This window comes from Pocillopora verrucosa, chromosome 10 (genome assembly GCF_036669915.1).
Source record: "Pocillopora verrucosa isolate sample1 chromosome 10, ASM3666991v2, whole genome shotgun sequence".
Lineage (NCBI taxonomy): Eukaryota > Metazoa > Cnidaria > Anthozoa > Scleractinia > Pocilloporidae > Pocillopora > Pocillopora verrucosa.
Window position 1 is genome coordinate 17189598 of NC_089321.1, and position 22085 is coordinate 17211682.

The following is a 22085-nucleotide window of genomic DNA, read 5'->3' on the forward strand; positions in this document are numbered from 1 at the left end:
CCTTTCTTGGCGTGATCTTTGTTTAAAGCTTTTTTCTGTTTGCAATTGGAAACAAACCCCTCAGCCTCCTGCTTCGAACGATGAACGTATTTTTTGTGATTGAAAGTTTTTGTTTTGTTTTGTTTTGAGTTGTGTTATGTTGTGTTTTTGTTTGTTTTTTTGGGTGAAATTAAAGATTTGCGGCAGTGAATTCCACCAGTTTTATTTCCTGGAAAAACCTCAGGATTATTCTCTTCTGCAGAATTGTTCATTGAAATATTTACATAAGATAATTGAATTATATCAATCAGCCAATGAATTTTAGCTGTTCCCACGACTGGTGTTTTTAGACGCTGAGTGTTTAATAGCCTATTTGTAGTTCTCTTCACAGCCAATTTAGCAAGGTCAACATCTTTGCAGAAAATTTCAAAATTGATTTGTGCGTGCCATCAACAAGCAAGCTGTTTTAACTAGTTTTAATTTCCAAGTTTGTTTTCTAACCAGCAGCTGAGAAGAACTGCTGTTGTTTTAGTTATCTGAAAGTATTTATTGATTTTAGTTCAGCACAAATTTGTTTGAAAATTATTTAGGTAACCAACGATGTGTACTTCTTCTCCGAACCTGATTAACTCTTATAGAACACGCGAAACAAGCAGAGAAAGAAAACTGCTAGCGAAAGAATGAATCTAACAAACAAAGACTAAAGAGTTAAAAAATAACTGGATTGATTACTTGATTTTTGTTCTGTAAATTTGACTTGGACGTGGCAAAGTCTACCCGGCGATTCACAACAGAATACCCGCCGGAGCTCCAACAAGTGCCGGGTGTCATTTGAAAGCACTGTATTTAAGAGGTCTTTATCCCACAGTCTCTGCACGTTCCCGTAGTTGTGCCGCATAATTGACCAAGGGAACCCGAAACCATACAAGAAAAAAAGAAAACCACGGGGCAAACCAAATGTGAGAAAAACCAAAAACTGCAACAGACATCAAGTTTACAGTGAAAACCCGATCCAACGGTGGGCCAAAACCCAAAAATCCTACTGTGTTGAGAAGGAGTTTGATCACGGTCTTAGCTGGGCCTCTGGAGACCGTCAACTACGCCGCGGGAAACTCTAGTGTTTCTCTCGTACTCTCCAAGCTTCCCGCGCGCATCCATACTTTTCGATAATTGATAATTTTTGATGAGTCAATCTCGGCAATCTTATATGCCTCTACCGCTATTGAAAAACCAACCATCCCCTACATGAAGTGATCTTAACAAAAAGAATCTGAAACGTGACTAATTTTAGCTCAAGACTGTTCCTTTGCCAAATTTAGACACAATGGAAGGAGAAAACAACATGGACCCAAAATTGCCGGGGCGAATCAGCTCTGAAATCTCTGAAATAAAAAACTTACCAAAGTTGCCCTTGACGCAAAACTCTCCGGGTGTAACTTCCGATGCTTTGCTCGACTAGTGCAGGCAATTACGACCTAACGGTTTCAAGGTTACTACAATTTTGGCACCTGACTGGAAGTGACCATTAAACATAAGCACAGCGGTCGATCTGAGGGCATGCGCATAAGGATTAATTTCAACCCCCCGCGTGCCTTACTTCCCGCCCAAAATCACAAAAATATGTCAAAGGCTTGAGAATTTAGAAGCCCTGATTTATCCCAAATTCCACGAGAAAAATTCATGTGATTACTTGTTAATTATGTACATGCAAAGTGTTGTTACCGCAGTCGTCGGGGTTTTGTCGCAATAATTTGTTCCGAGCTAAACTTTTAGTCGGAACATAGTTAGTAGAGGAGACTCTACTAACTATGGTCGGAAATAGTTGATTTTTTGTACTCTTTCTCAGTTAGAATTCTCTTAATAGCAGTAACCAGTATACGAAGACCATCACGCTTGTAATTTAACCCCTGCGGCTTGGGGTCAAGCTGCCAAAACCCATTTAAAAAAAATCCTCGTGCTTCAAAAACGAGCCCTTCGTTTGATGTATTTTTCTGAACCTAGAGCCCATGCTGTGCCTTTATTTATTTCCTCGAAAATTCTACCCCTACAAATGTTATATGCTGAAAAAGTATCTTCTATAATGTTTGACGTTTCCTGCATGAATGCTCCGTCTAACATCTGTGATTTCTTCACTAAAGCTAATTCAAAGCACAGGCATGAGACCAGGTTTTCTTCGTCTGGAAATTATTATGTTCAAACTTCAAGACTGAATCTAAATCAAGATTCTTTTTCCAGGTTTGGAGCTAAACTTTGGAACGCAATTCCTAACGAATTTCGTCAACTCTCCAAAGGAGCTTTTAAGAAAAATTTTCATGACTTTTTGCTCTCGATAATGGAAGCAGAGGACGATTATGTTGAAGTGCCCATTCTCCTACAAAAAATGGCAAATTCTGCATCCTCGACTCAATGTATATAATTGATAGTTCTGTTAGTAGTAAATTTGATTGTAATATCATTCTGTAAGACTATATATTTTGTAACTTTAGCTTGTTTTTTTTTTTTTTTTTCAGTAGTTCTTATTTATCCAGATAGTTTATTTAGTTACTTTACAATTATTATATTATCTGTTATGACTGCTGTAACCTTTCCTCTCCGCCTGCCTCGTCTAGCTTTTGCTATTTGCGGGTGGAGATGGCAAAATGATTTGCATGAAATAAAGTATAGTGTGTGATGGTTTCCCTGTCTTTCGTAGGAACTCCTAAGGGATTTTGTTCAGGGAATCCGGTTTCTACATTTCAGTACTTTTGCCATAGCTGTTTTTGGAGGCCGACTTTGAACCAGTTTGCTTTGTTAGGTGTTGTTTTCTTTTTCAGGATTAAAACGTTGTTACTTTCTCCTGACCTGCTTGAGTTGCTTTCGCTACTCTCCTGTCAATCAATTTAATTGGTATCTGGTCAACTCGCCACCACCACGAGGAACAGAGTCAACACGCCACCAGTGGTAAATTGACTTCTATCGCAAGCCAAACATGACAAAAGTGGGTTGAGTTCAAAAATTACCTGTCGACCAAACATTGGGAAAATAGAAATCACCATACGAGAATGAAAAACTCTTATGCGAGATTTAAATTACCCATCAAGAATGAAAAAACATTAATCTAGAAAAAGACTGATATAGCAATATAGCGAGAAATAAGTACTGAGAATGAGAAATTGTAGCGGTAGAAAGAGAAATCACTAGGCGAGAGCTAGCCTTTCATAATTTAGCTGACATTCTCAGTTGCGTGACACGTCAGAGCCTCAGACAGAAGAGGACACGTGATTGGTCAGTTCTCTTTAGTCCTGACCCAGTGTCTCACACCATCATCAAGTCGACTCACTCGCTGATGAACTGACCTCGTTCTGTAAATTCTTATCACGCTATTTGTTCTCCATAATAAGCAATGGCTGGGAGTGAAGAAAACGTGAGAAAGATAGTTTTGGGTGTAGACGGAAGTGAACACTGCGAGCGAGCTCTTGAATGTAAGTAAATTATTTCGAGATGACTTTTTCGGTCGAACCATAATTATTCAGGTCAGGTTCAAGCTGGTCGAGGGTTGTGCAGTATTTTTGATCGGAAAAAGCCGCAGAGTATGAGTTGTTTTTTTAAGGATATCTATCTGGCAAACGTTTTGAGATCTGGATGTGAAAAGAATCAATCATCTTTTGGGTCGTGTCAGGATTCACGTACTTCCCCACAGTTAATCATGTGTAACTGAATACATTAATTTCGCGATGGAAATACAATTTGTAGGAGCCGCAGGGATTCGGAGAGAGTTCGAATGCTCGGAATAAAATCATATAAATAGTTTTGAGGTGGACCGGAGTCATTTGAGCTCGTTGTGTTCTAGAACAGAGATTCACTTAACAAGTAGTACGCTACAAATTTTATTACTAATTTTCTTGAGTAGAGGATTACAGGTACTTTGGTAATTGTCATGTGACTTCTCGTGAACTGTCAGAAACATGAAGCCTGTCACGTCTAGCGGATTTCTCATCATTACTAGGCATTTAACAGTCAATCTCTCGCATTTTCTTGATTCATTTTTCGTTGTAACATACTTAGTGGTGACTATTTTATTTAGAGAGAAAAAGAGCTGTACAAACACCTCAGTGATATCTAATGAACCATCTCTTCATCTGAATCAAACAAAATCCAATTCTTCAAATGGTTTCTGTGGCTAGTTTGTTTAATGATGAAACTTTCTCAAATTTTCCAGACAAGTTTGCCCTAGATGTAAAAAAAAAGTCATGAGAATTGTGCTACCTTGTCGTCAAATTTAGGACCCCTACATACACTGAATGGATTTAAATAAAGAATGGATGGTAACACCCAGTAGTTAATGTATATTATATGATCCAGGGTAAAGATGTTGTTTACATTTGCTTCACAATAATAAGTATTTGATCTATATGCCATACTTGGCTTAATCCATTTATTTTTCTCTTAAGCAATTAGCTTCCATTTCAAGCAAGAACTTTTTCATGCACTAAGGAGATGTCATCACTTGGGAATATGTTATCCTTATAAAGTGTGTACTCCATGATTTCTTGCTCATTGTTAAAATAATCATTAGAGCAAAATTTTCAGCCTTTAACATTTTGTTCTCTTATTTTATTTTGCCTCTCTCTACACAGGGTATGTCAAAAATCTCTCTAACAAAAAAACTGACAAGTTATTTATAATCCACGCACAGGAGCCTCCAACAATTCCAGCAGCTCCCTACCCCTGTAAGTAGAACTAAACCTGTAAGTACCCCTGTACATGGAACTAGACCTTAGTTATAGAAGACAATGGTTCAATGAAGGTAATTGTAAAATGTTATGATTATTTGGCTGTCAAGCATGATGTAATGGAGTTTTTATGTAATTTGTGTGGCTATCATCGCACGGATTACAAATAACTCAACAGTTGAGAGGTGTATGTGATAGTCTTGCAGATATTGTATATACACACACTGTTGGTTTTATGCACTTAAATTTTGCAAAAATAATAACCCAAAACCTCTAGGCCTTGCAAAGGTTGGTTTTGATTCAAATATAAATATCAGTCCAATCCCTAGTTATACTACTGTCACTTTTAAAGTTCTGGTTTGCATTCTTTTTTTATAACTGGCTACCAAAGAGTCCTAAGTAAGCCTAATGTTCAGATATGGGCAGTTTTTCTTACAGCATTCTCATCTGTCTAGAAAACCCTTCAACCTTTTCAGTGACCTTGATAGTCTTGAAATTACCTTTTGGTCTTGTTCCTTGAATTTGATTGAGTAACATTCTTAACCTTGAAAAACCCTTTGATTTTTAAATTACAGTTTGGGAATACACTTGCATGGTTTTTTTCTTTCAACCCTTTCACTCCTAAGATCTCATAAGTAATTCTCTATACTGACTGCTGTACAATTCTTATGATTTTAGTTCTGAGAATTTGTTACTGGATCAACTGATAATCCCCTAATTGATATTTCTCTTTATTCTCATCACTTGTTTGCTTGAAATTACATGCATATTGTTGGGAGAAATTCTTTCTTGGTCACTCATAGGAGTTAAAGTGTTAAATACAATTGCTGAGGTGATTATAGTGATGCCCATGCCCTTATGGTTGAGGATTGTCCCTATAATAAACTGAAAAATATTACTAAAACAACTATTTGCCTTAAGCTCATGGAATGTGGTTCAATATTCCCTTGACTTTGTCATAGGGAATATTCAGCAATAATTACCTTGCCTCTGGCAAATAACGTTAATAAAAATATTACATGATCCATGGGCAGACTGCTCCCTCAACCAATCTGAGAAACCTAAACTCATGGTGAACCAATTGTGCAGATAATGAACTCGGAGCTTTAATTTTTTTTTATAAAAGCTTATTCATTTGATTGGTAATTTGCAGACTGAAATGTTGAAATGTTTAATCTTATTTCAGATGGTTATGCATACTATGAGGAATGGCAGCATTTACTTCAGAAAAGTGATAAACATGCCAAAGAACTGTTGGAGAGCTTTGGAGCAAAGTGTAACCACCACGAGGTTTGTGATTTTTTTATATATACATTTCGCTAGTGAACTGTTGGATAAAGGGTCAATTTAAAAAAAATCCTTAGGATTGTGCTGGTGAAGCAACATTGAAGGTAAGTAATCTGCTTATTATTTAAAAAAAAACTCTGGATAAGGACTTAAATTAGAAGATAGAACACTGTACTCCTCTTTGCTTTTCATTCTGAAAGTGCATATGTAGGGTGAAAATTCCATGATGAGAGTTACTATGCCCTCCTGAAAATAATTTGTTTCCAGGTCACAGTGCCTTTTTTTGCAGCATCCTTTTCTCCAGAAAATCCATAAATTAGGAGTGGTTAACATGGTGACTGGAAAGTTTTGTTGCATAGGCCTCAAATGGCATCAAGCAGACTGACTGAAGTCTTAGAAAGCAATGATTAAAAGTGTCTTCCCTGGCTGCAGACTGAATGCTATCCACAGGCTAATGGGAACAATTTTCACAGAAATGTATGCACCCTAGCTTTTCTAGAAATGTATGCACCCTAGTCTCAGTTTTGGACTAATTGCTGCATGTTGCCAGCCAAGTTGTTTAGAAATTATCTCTGCTGCTAACTTTGGCAGCTCATAAAACCATCTTATTTCAAAGTAAGGGATTTGCTTTTATCTTGGTAGCTGAAGTTCAAGTTGTACAAAGAAGAAAGTAACAGACCTGGGGAAGTGATTTGTAAGCTGGCAAAAGATGAGGGTGCAGATATCATTCTTATTGGTTCACGTGGTGTTGGAACTCTGCGCCGCACATTTCTTGGTAGTGTTAGTGACTACTGTGTGCACCATACCCATATTCCTGTGGTGGTTATTCCACCTCAAGATTCACATGGTGACCATGCCCATGCACATTAATTATATATTTTACCTTTGAAGAGTCCAACTCTCATGTGAAGTGTGTAACACTGATTGTAGAGAGGGGTAATCATTCATGATCTCCAAGTGCAAAAGGGGCACAAAACAGATAATGATTGAAAATTTCACAGGAACCTGAAGGCATTTGAAATAGAAAACTACAATTGTTTTTTTCTTTTTCAACAATAAGTCTTCTTAGGGTTATAAATATCATCAAATTGATTATTTTCTTGAATTTTAACTTTTGATTCACTGTTAGTAACTTAAATATACTCAAGTTTCTGCAATCTAACTGTTTTCAATATCTTCTGTGGAGATTAAAAGGATAGAAAGGTATTCTGTTGTGGCAAGAGTGTTATTAATGCATCTATCAATTTGAAGCATTAAATTTCTTTCTTTCCCCCCCCCCCTCCCAAGCAACCCTCTAGGAATTTGAGTTTTGAAGATAGGTTTGTTCAAATTCACAGCACCTGGGCCGAAATTGCATTCAAATGACTTACCCTGGTGCAGGATTTGATGGTCAATTTTTTTGTAAAGGCAAGATCAGTGACCATGACTTTCTTGTAGCCTTTTTCTCCTGAGCCATCTGCTCCTGAACATAAACTCTTACCCTTAGAAGGGGTGTTTTCTGCTGGAAAGAAATGACAGCTCCAGTTCAAATTTCCTACCCCACACAGGCAACAAACAAATTCCCCACCCCCTGGAGCACAGAATGCGACAAAATACTGTTAGAAGTTTGCAGGCATAAATTCACGGGCTGCATTAAGGAGTGCCAAACATGTACACATGCAATTGAACTAATCCCAATGAGGGCACTAGTAATGATCTAATAATAATATGCACATTCAGGGTTGTCAGTTATTTGTGGCTTTCACTAACTGCATGGTTTATGTTGGAGTAATGAAATGAGCTTTTTTTAACCTAAACTCATTGTTACACAGACAACAGACAAATGCCCGTGGGTTTTATGAATCAAATAAACATGACATGCATGAAATTAAAAATCCCTTAGGACAGTACAAGGTTCCACTTCCTTGTTGAGTGAATGAACTGAAAACAGTTTACCCCAAACAACCATCAATTACAGAATAATATCAAATACTCTACCTTTTTTCTTCGTTGCATTTTCTAACTTTTTTCAGCTATCATTTTGAAGTAGCAACAGTGGTCAATTACAGAAATCAAACCTAAAAGTTACCTCCACAGCCAGTCAGAGTAAAGGAAAATATCACATGACTGTTAAAAAAACAAGTAAACTGCGAGCAAGTAATCAAGTTGAGTTTCATTTTAGTTTTGCTTCTGATTGATTTATACATATAGGTTGACATAAGTTTACAAACCAAGAACCGAGTAAAGAAAAGCCTCATAAGATCACTCTTTTACACTCAATTGACTCCAGTATGTCACCTCATTGCTTACATAGTGGCACAGATTTCCTTTAAAACAATGTGATCCCATATAGAGCGTGGTTCAGGAATGACAAGTATTTTTAAACCATTTTAAAAAATTATTGATTTGAAACGTCACTATTAAAAAAAAAAAAAAAAGCCTTCCCCTCCCTTCATGAGCTTCACTGAGGAGAGATTCTCGCGACTTTCGTGTGGAATCGAGCGTCTTCCCGCGCCCACGCGTGTTGTTCGTGGGTTCTGGATGAATTTCCGACAGGTACCAGTTCATTTTGTCCACGTCCAAACGTGAAAGTCAACATGTCAGCTGAAGCAAGTGAATGCACTGCGAGGAAAATTCTCATTGCAGTCGATGGAAGTGAACATGGTGATCATGCATTCGACTGTAAGTATATCGTGGAAATACGGCGTTCATAAGTGTATCTTTTTCATTTCTCTGCTGAGAGAAGGTGACATGTCCTAAACGTTCGACGCTGTCTTACGAGGTCTTTGCGTGATCGAGATCACGCACATTTTCAAATGAGTCTCCACTCTTCCTTCTAATATTCGAAGTAATCAGGAACTTTGAATTTTTTGGTGCAAAAGAAACGCCATACGTAGCCATCGAGAAAACGAGTCATTATTTCATTTTTGCCCTTTTTGGATCTGACAGAGGGCCTTCTCTAAAAGTTGGCCTAGTGGCACTGAGGCAACGTTTGTACGTTTGTTAGTAAGTGGTAAACGCGAACTGGCTTACGGAATTTCACAATTTTGTTCCAGCGCATTTTCATACATTGAAAGGCTCCTAACGCAGTAAAACGTATCAGGGTACTCAGCACAAAAATAAATTCTCAAATACCCAAAAATGATCAATATTAAACTTCTCCTTACGGTGACCATAGTAAACAGGCTTGAAACAGTCGATAAACTCATCAGCTGGAGGATTTTACATCAGTTAAACTCCAATTTTTTTGGGAAGTTATGGACAGGAAAATGGGTCTGGCCAAGAAGAAAGGATTCTGAAGTAAATCTGTTGAGTACATAGTTTAAAGTAGGCTCCCCAACCAATTTTTTGGCCACAGGGAGAAATACATGTGGGGTCCTGTTTAACACTGCCTGGATTATGAAGTGTTTTTCTCATGTGAATTGTAGATGTTCTTATATAATGAAATCAAAACCTTTTTTGATGGAGTAGTTGAGCGGCAAGGTGATTGGAAGTGATTTCGTTAGAAATCGGCCTTAACTCTAGAGAACCACTATAACTGTTACTCTTTAAACCCTTTATGCCCATCAGTATTTTGACCCAGGCAGTCAAAGTGATGTCTTCAGGACTAACAAAAAAAAATGATTTTCAAATAGTTACAGCTCTATATATAAGATTATTGCCAAAGATCAAACAGGTGATTGTATACATTTTTAATAATGAAATTTTAATTCAAGGGTACATGGAAAAGATTCATTCTGCTGGAGATTCTGTGATTGTGTTACATGCATTTGAGATTCCTTCTCTTCCATATTCATCTGGGCCATGTGAGTATACTCAAATGTAGCACTTTTGTCCATTATAAACTCTTTTATTGGCATGCAGAGTATAGGTTGGTAGCTAGGTCATATTTATGGTGTGCACACAAATGAAAGGGGAAATATTCTTGGGCCCCCAAGGCAGGGAAGGGAAGGGAAGGGAGGGTGTTAAAAATTAAGGTGGGTAGTGCAGCAACCCCATCCTTTTTTCAGCCAAAAGCAGATATTGTCCCCACCTTATTTTATACATGAACAGCCAACAAAATAATAATTCTGAAAAATATCAAATTCAACTCGAAACCCACCAGAGAGTGTGCTTAGCCGTAAATGGCTACAGCCCTACCTAATTTTAGACCAAAGCAAACACAGCTGAACCTCTCTGTAAAGGCCAACCTGAAAACATCATCATAGTTTGAGGTGGGGTGTGATATAACACCTGGTTTATTTTGGACAGTTACAACACATTTGTTTTTTTAAACCACATTTAAAATTGTGTTCATAACAGGATCTGAGTGTGTATTGCAAACCAGTTTGCATCATCCAATAGCAGTGAAACAAAACACTGTGGTACATATTTAAAAAATTTTATTGAAAAAAAAAAACCAATAAGGTGTAACATGTAACTTCACCAATGAAGGGCAATTCATGTAGAGCAACCTTTTTGCTAATGTCAAATGAAATGATGGAGATTGTGCTTGAATTTGGTTCATCAGTAGTATCACTGCAACTTGTAAAACTTGAAACTTGTTCACTTTAACCCCCATGACGATCATGACAGAATTTCTTCCTCACAATAGACAGAGAAGTGATGAGGGATTATTGGTTGATCCAATACCAAATTCTCCAAACTAACATGATAAGAATTTTACTGCAGATGGTATAGAGAATTACTAATGAGATCTGGAAGTGAAAGAGTTAAAAAGTTTTTTTAATTGTTTATTTCATTTGTTGCCTGATTTTTTTTTGTAGAAAAAACATTTTTAAAGTACAAGCAATACATTTCTGCAAAGTATACTACAAAATAATTATGTTCCTGGTAATGCATCAACCAATTTGAAGCTTCAACATTCCCTCTTAGCAACCTCCCACCCTGGGCATTTTAACTGTTTAAGATTAGTTTGTTCAAATTCCTGTCCCTAGGGGCAAAAATTGTGTTCAAATGCCCCAACCAATTTTTTTTTGTAGAAAACAACATCAGCACCATGACCTCCCAAACATTAATAAAAAAGTAAAAACCTAGATTATGTAGATCTTTACTTCAGAGTCATTTGCTTGCAAAGGTGAACCTTAATTAAACACTTAACACCTTCAATTCAAATTCCCCACCACACCCAGGCAGGGAAAGCAGTGACATATGACTGTGGGTTGCACAGAAAAAGGAGGGATTTTAGAGCTTTGAATTGATTGGCACATAAAACTTTTAGGATTTAATCAACCATTATCAAGCTTTTTGCAATGTACAAACATGTTAATTTTTTATGGCAGTTGTGTTTGCTTACTATGAGGAATGGAGTGAAATGGTCAATGGTCTTAGAGAACAGGCAAAAGAGATGATGCTGGGGTATGAAGAGAGATGTAAAGAGAAAAAGGTATTTTAATATCCAGCTCTCACAACTTGTTATTCTTTTATTAAACCCAATCAACACAGAGCAGTTTTGTCCATCTATTGTCAACCCTCTTTTAAACTCCAATGAGTGAACAAGACAGAATTTATCCTCACAATATCAATACAGCATCAAGCAGACATGTGATGAGAATAAAGACCAATATAAATTAGGGTTGTTCTTTGGTCCAAAACCAAATTGTCCAAGTTAACAGAAAGATTTCCAGATTTCATGGAAAAAGAGAAATAAAACACAAAACGATAGGACAAAATCATTACATGCTTAGTTTATTTGAAAGTATTTAAATGGGGATCCAGGTGTGCCAAAGGGGAAAGGAGGTTGTTGTTACATTCAGAAAACTTTTGTCTCTTGTGTTCAAGACATAGCTCCTTTACATTTAGAGAACTATCAATTGAGGGTGTCTTTTAGGAGCGATGATGAAGTGATTACAGATCACTACATCCACATGTGACAACATTGAAAAATCAATTAAGGTAGCAAGTTACAGTGTAGTTGGTCATCCCTTTTATCTCATCAAGGTTATCATTTTAAGCCCAACAAGATTGGCCAGTGATGGAGGTTTAAATTATAATTTTTATGACTAAAATGCTCATCATGGGAGTCATAATAAACATAGGTGATTGTAGCTGATTAGTCAGCAAAGTGGACTGACCAACTGAGTAATTTGGTCTCATCAACTGAGTTGATAATGTAATTAAATCAGCCAATAGCGATTACAAGTAAGGGCTAACACAAAGGGTTCACTCTTGAAACATCAGCTTTAGAACTGATGGTGGCCAATTCACATCATCAATTCAGTTTACATACATACATACATACATACATTTATACATACATACATACATACATACATACATACATTTAACATACAGTTTTTAAAACCAAATTATCTTTTATTGCCCAACACTGATGCAGCACCACAGTTTCTTTAGAAACATCTCTGTTATTCATTAATCAATTGAGTAGCTTATTATTACTGTTTTGTAGGTCCATTTTGGTTGATTTTTTTTTTCTTCAATTTTATCCTTATTATTTTAGTTACATTATGAGATGATCCTGATTGCTGGTAAGCCTGCAGGTAATGTGATATGCAGTGAGGCTAAAACACAGAAGGTGGACCTTGTTATAACTGGTTGCCGTGGACTGAGCAAAGCTAGACGTACAATCCTTGGAAGTGTTAGTGACTATGTAGTGCACCACAGTGGCCTTCCTGTCTGTGTAGTACCTCCTCCTTTAAAAAAACATGACCAATGAAAAATATTCAGGTACACAGATCTGATTCCAGCTGCAATTAGACATACTGCTCCAAGAGAAAAACACTTTTTGGTTTACACATGAGGCATTCATTTTTCATAAACGTCTTAATAACTGAGAGTGAGGGCCATACTAGGGAATATTGGCCTGAGGTCCATACCAAAATGGCTAAGGGCCAATATTCCCCAGTACAGCTTGAGCAAGTGAGGTTAGTAAGTAGTTATAATTATATGGCACCCAGACAAATCTTGTTTATTTTCAATTTGCAAGCTTTCCCAAACTTAAATAAGTAACTGTCGGTATGGCAAAATCCTGACCAAGTAAGGGCCAATCAGAATGACTGGATTTACCTCAAGAATTCATATGTATCTTGTAATGTAATTAAATTGAGTATTTTAATTGGGCCTGTTTCAAATGCCAAGCTGCAGTCACTAGAAACTGGCATAGATCACAACTTGTTTGATCTGTGTAGATGATCAAAAGGGTTACAGCTCTGCAACTGAGAAAATGCATTACCACTGAAAAGGATACTTATTAAAATATTGTAAGTAGTCTGAGAAGATTTTAACCAATTATTATCAAAATAGGGGTTTCACTGGTCATATAACCAATCGTTTAAACATTATGAACATGCAAACAATTTAAACTATTTCTGGTTCAAATTTTCTCTGCATTATCTAAATGGTTACAGAAACTTTACCAGAGTTATGGAGATTTAGATTGCCGTAACTAAAGATAATTATCATTTTAAAGGTCCATTTACCATTGCAACTTTCAGTCACTGTCTGGTACTTAAAAATTTTTATCTAGGCTACATCAAATTTCCATGATTACAAAGTTTCTCAATTTTGGATCAGACTCTTTCACGTGTGTCTTCAATTATCATCAAGATAATAATTAACAACTATTCACCAAAGTGGAGCTAGGTTGCCGCGAGGTTAATATCCACTGCAAGCCACAGCCATAGAGGTGAACAATTATCTTAGAATATACTAGATCAGTAAGATAATATTGCACTTAAAGATGATTTTTGTTCCTGCAAGATTACAATATTTTCTGCTGCAAATCCCATGTTAGTCACTTGAAGGTTAATGACAAAGGATATTTTTAGTTTGAGTACCCAATCAAGAGTGTGCCTTCAATGCCATCCACTGATTTAGTATATACTAAATGTCAATTACAGACCCAGTTTACTAAGTGCATTCAGAAGTTACAATCATCCACATATCACACAATCCTCTAAGATATTTTAACTATTGCCACTTGACATATGGTAAGCATAGAGGTCAGTAATATTATTAAGGTAATTTAATTAATTGTACTAAGCTACAAGTATTTACATACTGTAACTGTAGAAGAATTTTACTATTTTGAGGTTTAAAAAACTGCCCAAAAGTATTCTTGCATAAACATTGAAGTTAAGTGATGTTAAATTTCAAAACTGGACTGTCCTTTTTATTTCTGTGGTTTGTTATGCTTTGTCCTCCAAACTATAGCCTTGCAGATTTTCCTAATTTAAGATTTTTCTGAGCGAGAACTGGCACTAGATGTTTCTTTAGCCCCGCTCCGTCTCCTTCTCCCCAGCCCTCGCCGTGAAGCACCGCGGCCTCCTCTTCCTCTTCTCACTGATGAACTTTTGGTAGGACTTGGTGACTCTAAATCATGAACAAGAAAATTCGCATCTATAACTTCTGGTGAGAACTTGAAAGTGTGCTTGATAATGATGAACTCTCACTCTCTCTCACTCTCTTCAGGTATTTCATCTTTTTTTTTTCCCTCTTTTTCGATTTGTATTTTATACCACTGTGATACATTAAAAGTTGAATGACGTGAGATTGAGTATTACTGAGAATTCACCTGTCATGTTTTCTTGGGGACAGTCACGAGCTAGTTTATTCTCGTCAACCCAGTTGATCCACGCTTTCCATAATTCACAATGTTCAAGGGTCTTCTTGTTTCCAATCACAATCATTCCTCTACGGGCTCGAGTCAAAAGCACGTTCATTCGTTTATCGTCATTCAAAAAACCGATGAACCCGTGCTCGTTGCAACGTACGGCGGAGAACACGATAACGTCACGTTCTTGTCCCTGGAATCCATCCACTGTTCTGACTGAGACATTTCCAAGATTTTTTTGTTTCATCTTATCCAAGATCAACTTAAGCTGCGCTTGGTAGGGTGTAATTACACCTATCCCGTCACTAGTCACGTCTCCTGCTTTGAGAAGATCACTGACCAATTCACACACTAGTCCGGCCTCAAAATCGTTCGACTTGGACGACCCCTTGCTCTTTTCCATTGCCGAATGTGGCGTGTTAAGGAGTGCTACAGGCATCTTCTCGTTTGGCCATATGAATCCAACAGGGGCTTTCCTCTCCGACTCAGTCACACCATCCTCAAGCTTATCATCATAAAATTGACATGATGGAAACCGCGCTATGGATGGGTGCATTCTGTATTGAATACTGAGCATGCGTACAGGAACTCCCACTTGGCGAAGCCGTGAGAACATGGAACATGTCAGCTGGTCTGGACCTTTAGCAAACTCGCTTAGCACCATAGGAGGAAGCTGCTGATCATCTCCTTAAAGATGCGGAATAAAACAGATTGAGCTTACAACACTTTAACTATTAAAACAGATGTGTTGCAAAGAATCTACAGATCACGTTTTGCATTTCGATTTTGGTTGTTGCAAAAAGGCGGATCAAACCATTTATTACTAAGCTGCTCTAAGGAAGTCATTGCTCTTCTCCCAAGAAACGTCCCCTCCCCTGAGAAAAACATTCTTTATTCTCTTATGATAGATTTGTTTCGGTATCGTTTGCCAACGTTCGATGATCACTGGCCAGAGTTACATTACTCATTTCTTCAAGTGGGTTTTGTGGGGAAGAGAGTAACTACTTTCTAAAAAAATCATAGAGAGAGAGAGAGATTAGCATCGCCCCCAATTTACTTTCCCTTTGTTTTTTACCCTCGCCAAGAAACAAAATTATCCTCCTCGATTTCTCCATCAGTGAGAGGGTTTTAATGTGATAATCTGGTTTCGTCATTTCAATAGAGACTAGTGGTTATTCTTTGGCATTCAGATTTTCAATTGCTCGGTAGCTTTGGATAGAGGAATATCGGCTCCAAGAAATTGCATTCAACTGAATTAGGGTGTGGGTTTTAAGGCACTACATGGGAGAAAGAGCTACGTTTGCATCGTCCCTAATACTTTATGTGAGAAAACAGCGGATTTCTCTTATCTCTTCTCAGTAACTTACCCACTAATACAAGCTTCTCGCAGCCATGTGAAAGAGGAACAAGGATTGCTGGTTCGGTAGCCTGTGAGGCCTCATCGACCAAAACTCGCTTGAACACGAACCCATCAAGTAAGGACGACCCTGCACTAATAAGAGTAGTGCAAACAATTTTGCAACTTTCCAGAATCTTCCTTGCCATTTTTTTGTCGATTCGGCCATTGGGGTCTTTCTTTCCAGACTTTATTTGCGAGTATTTAAACTCAAAGGTCAAATGATTTATGTCCTTGGACACTTTCCACCCTGAGCTTCCAAAGCGAACAATCTCCTCATTTTGTAAGCCATGATCCAAAAGCTTCTTTAAGAGGTTGTCGACACCCTCGTTTGTCTCAGCTACAAGAAGAACTTTGTCATGGCTGCTAAGAAGCCAGCGTTTCACAATCTCTGCGCTCGTGATGGTCTTCCCAGAGCCCGGAGGCCCCTGTATAAGGGTTATGGAGGCGTCAGTGCAAGTGGCATCCTGAACAGCTGAATTTTGACTTTTGTTACCAGACCACTTTGAGAAGGAACAAGCTGATGAAAAAGTGCTGGTTTCTCCATCTGTTCTCACGACACTTGGACCTGAGAAAGAGAAAGTTTTTGACATCTTCAACTATTAACTGCATGCAAGAATTACTTTCTTGAAAGTTTTTTTCAGTTTTCATTTGAAACTGAGAGTTCACTAAGATGTGATAGAAAGGGACCCAACTCACGATAAGATCGCTGCCTTTTGCTATGTTGTATCGATAACATTAGCACCAATTTGCATTATGCAAAGATCTTGGTTTTAATAAGCGAAAAAGTTCACATTTTGCCATGCTCTTGAAAGAAACAGGAAGACATAATTTGATGAAACCGATACTGGAAAACATACCAATCTTCGTTGTAGAGCCTTTATCTACTTGCTTCCTTGAATCTTGACTTGAAAGGTCGTCAACACAGAAACTGCCGACGATTCCTTCAAGAATATTCTGCCCATATTTCGTTGCGCCTTGAAGAGCTTTCAGTGCTGCTGAAGTGCGTCTGTATCCAACAAGACTAGGAAATTTGTAAAGATACCACCTTCCTTTAAGAATGTTTTCCCTTGAAGAGTCATCTGAACTTGTTGGCCACACTATGTCAACTGTTAGTATTGTTCCACAGATTTCTGTCACTTCACCGATGTATTCACGTTTTGAAATATCTGATCGACTGAGGGCCACGCCATCTCGCACACGGAATGATTGAGTACCTCTTGTAATTACCATTGTAAATTTTAGTTCTTGTTCATTACATGGAGTAGCTTCAGCCGTGATACGGTAACGTGAGAAGACTCCTTGAGATGCTATAACTGCTTGCTGCACCTCCTCTAGTGACTCTAAAGTTACCAGGAAAATCCAGTGCAGAAAGTACGGTAAGGCATTCGGGTGGCAAGTGAAGCCTTCCAAGGGCAGATGACCTACATGCAAAATTTAAAAGGATTCAATTTCTTTCAAATTAAAATCTATCACAGAAGTAATTTTTTAAACCCGCACATTTGTTGGTGTTCCCGGAAGAACTCGCTTTCATGACCTGACAATGCTTAGGTTTAACCGCACCGGAAAAAGTTTGAAGTCGTCTAGGTCGATTACTTTCTTGCATGGTAAAGCAGCACAGACATAATCGATATAACGTAGATTGAGAATGTGATTTACCATCTTTTCCCTTCTTTGTTAACCTCTTGTTATGTTTGTCGGATTTCATCACATGGGTGTAGCACAAAACTCTTTGCTCCCCGGTTGGTTACGATTTTATCGTTAGTCTTCTCTCTATTTGGTGTCGATAAATTATGTGTTATTTTACATATTTTAGAATTCCTGGACGTACGATTGTGACTTTTATCATTGTTATCATTGTTACTGACTTACCTTTGCAGATGACTTGAACAACGCGGCATCCGGTGGAATGGTCATTTCCAAGAAGCACAGCATCGAATACCTTATACATTTGATCGACACTGAAAATGACCTGTCTCTTCCATAAAGACTCGAGACATCGCTTAAATCGTGCGAGAAGCGTGATGTGAACATTCTCGCCGAGGACAACGTCAAGATTGAGTTCCTGTAGCCCGCTAAGCAAACAGATTAGGAGATTTTTGTAATGGTCGGGTGTCCCTAATGAAATATCTGGAGAGGACCGCCAAAGAACGGACTCCAAATGGCAAGCTATGTGATGCTTCTCCTGCACAAAATATCAAAGAAGGAAACAAGGCTTCTTAAAGAACTTGTTACCATGGATCATGAAATTAGCGGTAGTCAAGTCTTAACACAATAAATGATAATATATCTGCCCCCCCCCCCTTGCTCAACATGCAAGAAAAACAAGTCATTTAACGTAGACCTCGTTCAATTGATGCCACGATGGCAGATAAAAAGGGAAGAACGGGCTATTTTTATCGCCGGATGTACTATAACTCTTTGCTTCCGCCACCTTTACAAATCAAATATTGCCGAAATGCAGAAAACGACTATTACAAACCTTTTCGTCAGATGAAGAAGTCATTCTGTCGCATATTTCTTCCAAATGACTAGTTTGTAAACATCCCCTTTCCAACAGGTCTTGAACTCTTATGATATTTCTGTCCAAATCACTAACCGACTCTTCAGGGTCACACTGAAGGTCTGGAAAATTACTCCTGTGGTAGACGAATTCTTCTTGCTTTTCGTTACTTCCAGAAGGTGTTTGGATGTTTGATTCACCCTCTAGTGAGTCCGCATTTCCAACGGATAGTTTTGAGGAAAGTTTCTGAATCTTGTGACCAGGATCGAAATGATCATAAACACAGAAAGCCTCCAACTCAAGCAACTTCTCTCTTCGAAGTCGAGTTTGAAAATCTCGCGGCAAACTCGACTTAAAACGATCAAGAGCCACACTCATGATGGGTGCACGATCGTTTTCATCTTCCTTTAAACAGATAAACGTGTTCTGTTTTTTTCCTGTGTAGATGTCTAGTCGTCGACCATCCAAAGCAAAACTGTAGCCGGCATTTAGCTGCAGAAAATGTCTCTCTGATGACTGAACATGTACTGAACAAAAGGCCTGAGCGACGTTTTCCTCCTCATCTAGAGTCAGCACTTCACAAAGGTTTAGTGGAACTGACATCGCCAAAGAAATGACCCACTGTATATCTCCAAGCAAAAATTTGAATACGAGCAGTTTTTCAAGGGACGAGATCAGGATATTGTGAAGTACCTTCCAAGACAATTCTTCACCCTCTGTTCTGTACAGAAGACGCCAGCGCTTCTCGTGGCCACGTCTAACTTTGATAGTTCCGATGTCGTCTCTAGAAAGAATTCGAGATTGGTGAAGGGGATTGAGAAGGGACTCTAGATCCGCCATTGGAATGTCTGCTGGTAGACATCTGCACTGTTCCCGACTAAACCGGGAGAAGTCAATTAGGTGAATGTACTCTTCAATGCATCTTTCTTTGTTGGGTTGCTGGCACCACTTGTATAGATACCGAAACAATCTGTACTCACTAAGCCGTGACTCTTGGTTGGATAACAAAGCAAGCATGTCTTCCTCCTCAAAATCCTCCACCTTTCCAGTCGCTACATCTTCTATCATCTGGTCTCTTTCGAATAATTTTGCCCTTTGGTACAATTTTTGCCAGACGAATTCTTCATTTTTTCCATCCTTTGTCGGAGCTTGCAAAATATGTTCCTTGATTTCAACTCTCTCGCCAGTTTTAGCAGCGTCAATGGCACGAGAGAACAAGGCTGCGACAATCTTACATTCTGTAGAGTTGATTCCTTTACTATCCGCCCATTTGTCAAACAAATTGTCCAGCTTGCCAACAACAGCATTACTGTATTTAGCAAAATACTTCAGAAAATCATCTTGCGTGAGATTTGTTCTTTTAGCAGAATTAGCTGCAGGATATTGGCTTGGCTCTGTTCCTTTTTTCGGAACGAGTTCTTCATCCCAGCAAACGAAGAATTTGTCCCCATCAAGATCACTTCCAGCAATCTCATCGGGGTGTGGACGACTTCCTTGTGTTGGAAAAACAATGCAGTCTACTAGATGACGGCATTCAGGAATGTCGGTGCATCGCAAAATCCGGATATCGCCTGGATGATAGCAAGGATTTTTAACCACCACCACGCGTGTTTCTGTCAAGATCTTGGGGCTTCCTCGTATCGTTGGCTGAAAGAAGACCGTTGTGGCTCTCAACTGCCCTGATGGATCGCAAATGCCGTAAACATTCCTTGATTTCTCAATGGGAATTTTCAGCTTCAATGCAGCAGACTTTTTAGTTTTGTGCAATGGATTCGGTTTAGATGGTTGAGGTTCCCTGACCCGGTTACGCAATTTTATAAGTTGTTTCTTAGTTTTCGTGTCTATTTTTCCTGTTTTTAACAAATTCTCTGCCAGTTCAAACTCTTCATTTGCGCACAAGAACTTAAAAGCAACTTCATGGGCTGTGGTAATCTCTTTAAGTTCCTTGAAGTACTCTTCTTGCTTTTTCAAGAAGACCTCATCGGAAATACCAAGCGCTGATAAAAGCATGATATACTGTTTGTTCAACGAGCCAATTTCATTCGGCCTTGAGAAGCCCCGGTCGACAATGCCAAGGAGATGGGGTCCAGAAAGTTTCCACGCAAATTTCTCCATTGAAGGGCGGATTTGGATTCCCTCTTCCAAGCAATCATTGTGGCATAGTACTCCTTTGCATCCCTTCAGGCGGACCTGAAATACTGACGGTATCGCTGGTGACTTGATGCCTTCATACAAAGTTTCCAGGTTCAAACTCTCAGTCACTTTCAATGCGCATTTAGTTGATATAAAACCACATCCGTCGGTAAAATTGTACTTGTCTCGTTCTACGTCATCCACAACGCCTATTTGATCTTCGGGAATACTGCACGCAGGCTTTGCAGTCGAGAACAGCAACCCGACTCTAGCAGCTCTTTTGGCAACATCTTGAATTTTCTCAAAGTTCCCAAAACGGCTCAAAATCTCCTTCACGCTACCTTGCTTCTCGTTGTAAAGAACACAAGTTCTTTCTCGGAGCTGACTGGCACTGTGGCCAAAGAATGTAAATCTCTCTTCAGTAAAATCCTCTTTACATCTAAGAATGACGCCGTGTGTAAGGAACTTCGACACGGCATCAAACCGCGTTGAAGGGCCGAAGTGAACAACCAGAAAGTTGGCAGGATCATACTCACGATACAAAGGGCAAGGGCTGTTTTTTGTATCATGTACAACTTCACAAGTGAAATCCTTCCATTCCAATTTCTTGTCATCTCGAGCTCGTCTGCTAACATTTACTGTTATGGTTTTTACTGCAATACATTGACTATCTGCGACACCTCTTTCCTTCCGCCGTGGGAAGTCAATCAAGGGACGAACATCATCTTTACTTTTCACCACTTGCTTAAATTCCATGAATTCTAATTAGCTGAGCCAACTCCTGATTCAAAGAAAGTGTGCAGTATTTTAAGCTTCGCCTGTCTGCAACACCGTATAGAGCAGATACTGTCTCTATCGATCGACAGTACGGGTGTCATGCAATGAAGATAGGCATCAACGTAATCAGGTAGAAACAGTAGCTAACAGTTTGAGACATGATATTGAAGTTTGTCATTTGCATAATCAACACTGTTTTGGATCCATTACTCAGGATATAATTACCAAAATTTATCAACGGTTACTGATGTTATTACCCCGTTTTGACCGACGATTTTGCATTACTGAGCATTTGAAGAGAGTTTACTCTTTCCAAATCAACTTTAAATTTTCTTTTGTCAGAATTTTAGCATGTTTCGCTTTAGCGAAAAATTATTCCAGCCGCATGAAAAAACTGCTCAGATATTGTAAACGTTAACTTACCAAACTAGTTAAAGATTCCCGAGGAAATCCTTGACGAAAGGATGGGGGCAACCGCGTAGCGTGGAATCAAACGCAATGAAATCGGCTCAATTCGTTAGCAGTTTCCCATACGCGGAAGTTCTTTGGCTACTGAAAAGTTCCTTGAAATCACTGAAACTACAAAACACAACTACTCGATCACAGGATTAATTCCCCAAAAGATGATGCGAGATATCTGTTATTTCATCGCACTCGGTTAAATCTTTTAAATGATAAAATATTATCAAGTCTTTCCGGGAAAAAAGATTGTGTTCTATTCCCCGAAATCACGTGATGTTTTGAGAC

General features: G+C 38.5%; 3 protein-coding genes across 3 annotated transcripts; 2 read left to right on the forward strand and 1 right to left on the reverse strand.

The window, feature by feature from the left end:
* Nucleotides 1–3269: 3269 nt before the first annotated feature.
* On the forward strand, nucleotides 3270–7184 carry LOC131782673 (universal stress protein Slr1101). The gene is made up of 4 exons (XM_059099415.2): nucleotides 3270–3440; nucleotides 4596–4688; nucleotides 5878–5981; nucleotides 6621–7184. Exons 1-4 carry the CDS (start codon nucleotides 3362–3364, stop codon nucleotides 6846–6848), a joined length of 504 nt encoding a protein of 167 aa, XP_058955398.1. The 5' UTR covers nucleotides 3270–3361; the 3' UTR covers nucleotides 6849–7184.
* A 1321-nt stretch (nucleotides 7185–8505) lies between these two features.
* Nucleotides 8506–14091, forward strand: LOC131782662 (universal stress protein YxiE-like). The gene is made up of 4 exons (XM_059099403.2): nucleotides 8506–8639; nucleotides 9674–9763; nucleotides 11240–11343; nucleotides 12418–14091. Exons 1-4 carry the CDS (start codon nucleotides 8555–8557, stop codon nucleotides 12631–12633), a joined length of 495 nt encoding a protein of 164 aa, XP_058955386.1. The 5' UTR covers nucleotides 8506–8554; the 3' UTR covers nucleotides 12634–14091.
* LOC131782663 (uncharacterized) lies at nucleotides 13042–22064 on the reverse strand. Its single transcript, XM_066173231.1, has 7 exons — nucleotides 21762–22064; nucleotides 18408–21342; nucleotides 17798–18110; nucleotides 16786–17349; nucleotides 15897–16493; nucleotides 14491–15216; nucleotides 13042–14288 (listed from the first exon to the last, which is right to left on the reverse strand). The coding sequence occupies exons 2-7, from the start codon at nucleotides 21315–21317 to the stop codon at nucleotides 14149–14151; spliced, it is 5250 nt and encodes a 1749-aa protein (XP_066029328.1). The 5' UTR covers nucleotides 21318–21342; nucleotides 21762–22064; the 3' UTR covers nucleotides 13042–14148.
* Between the last annotated feature and the right edge of the window lie 21 nt (nucleotides 22065–22085).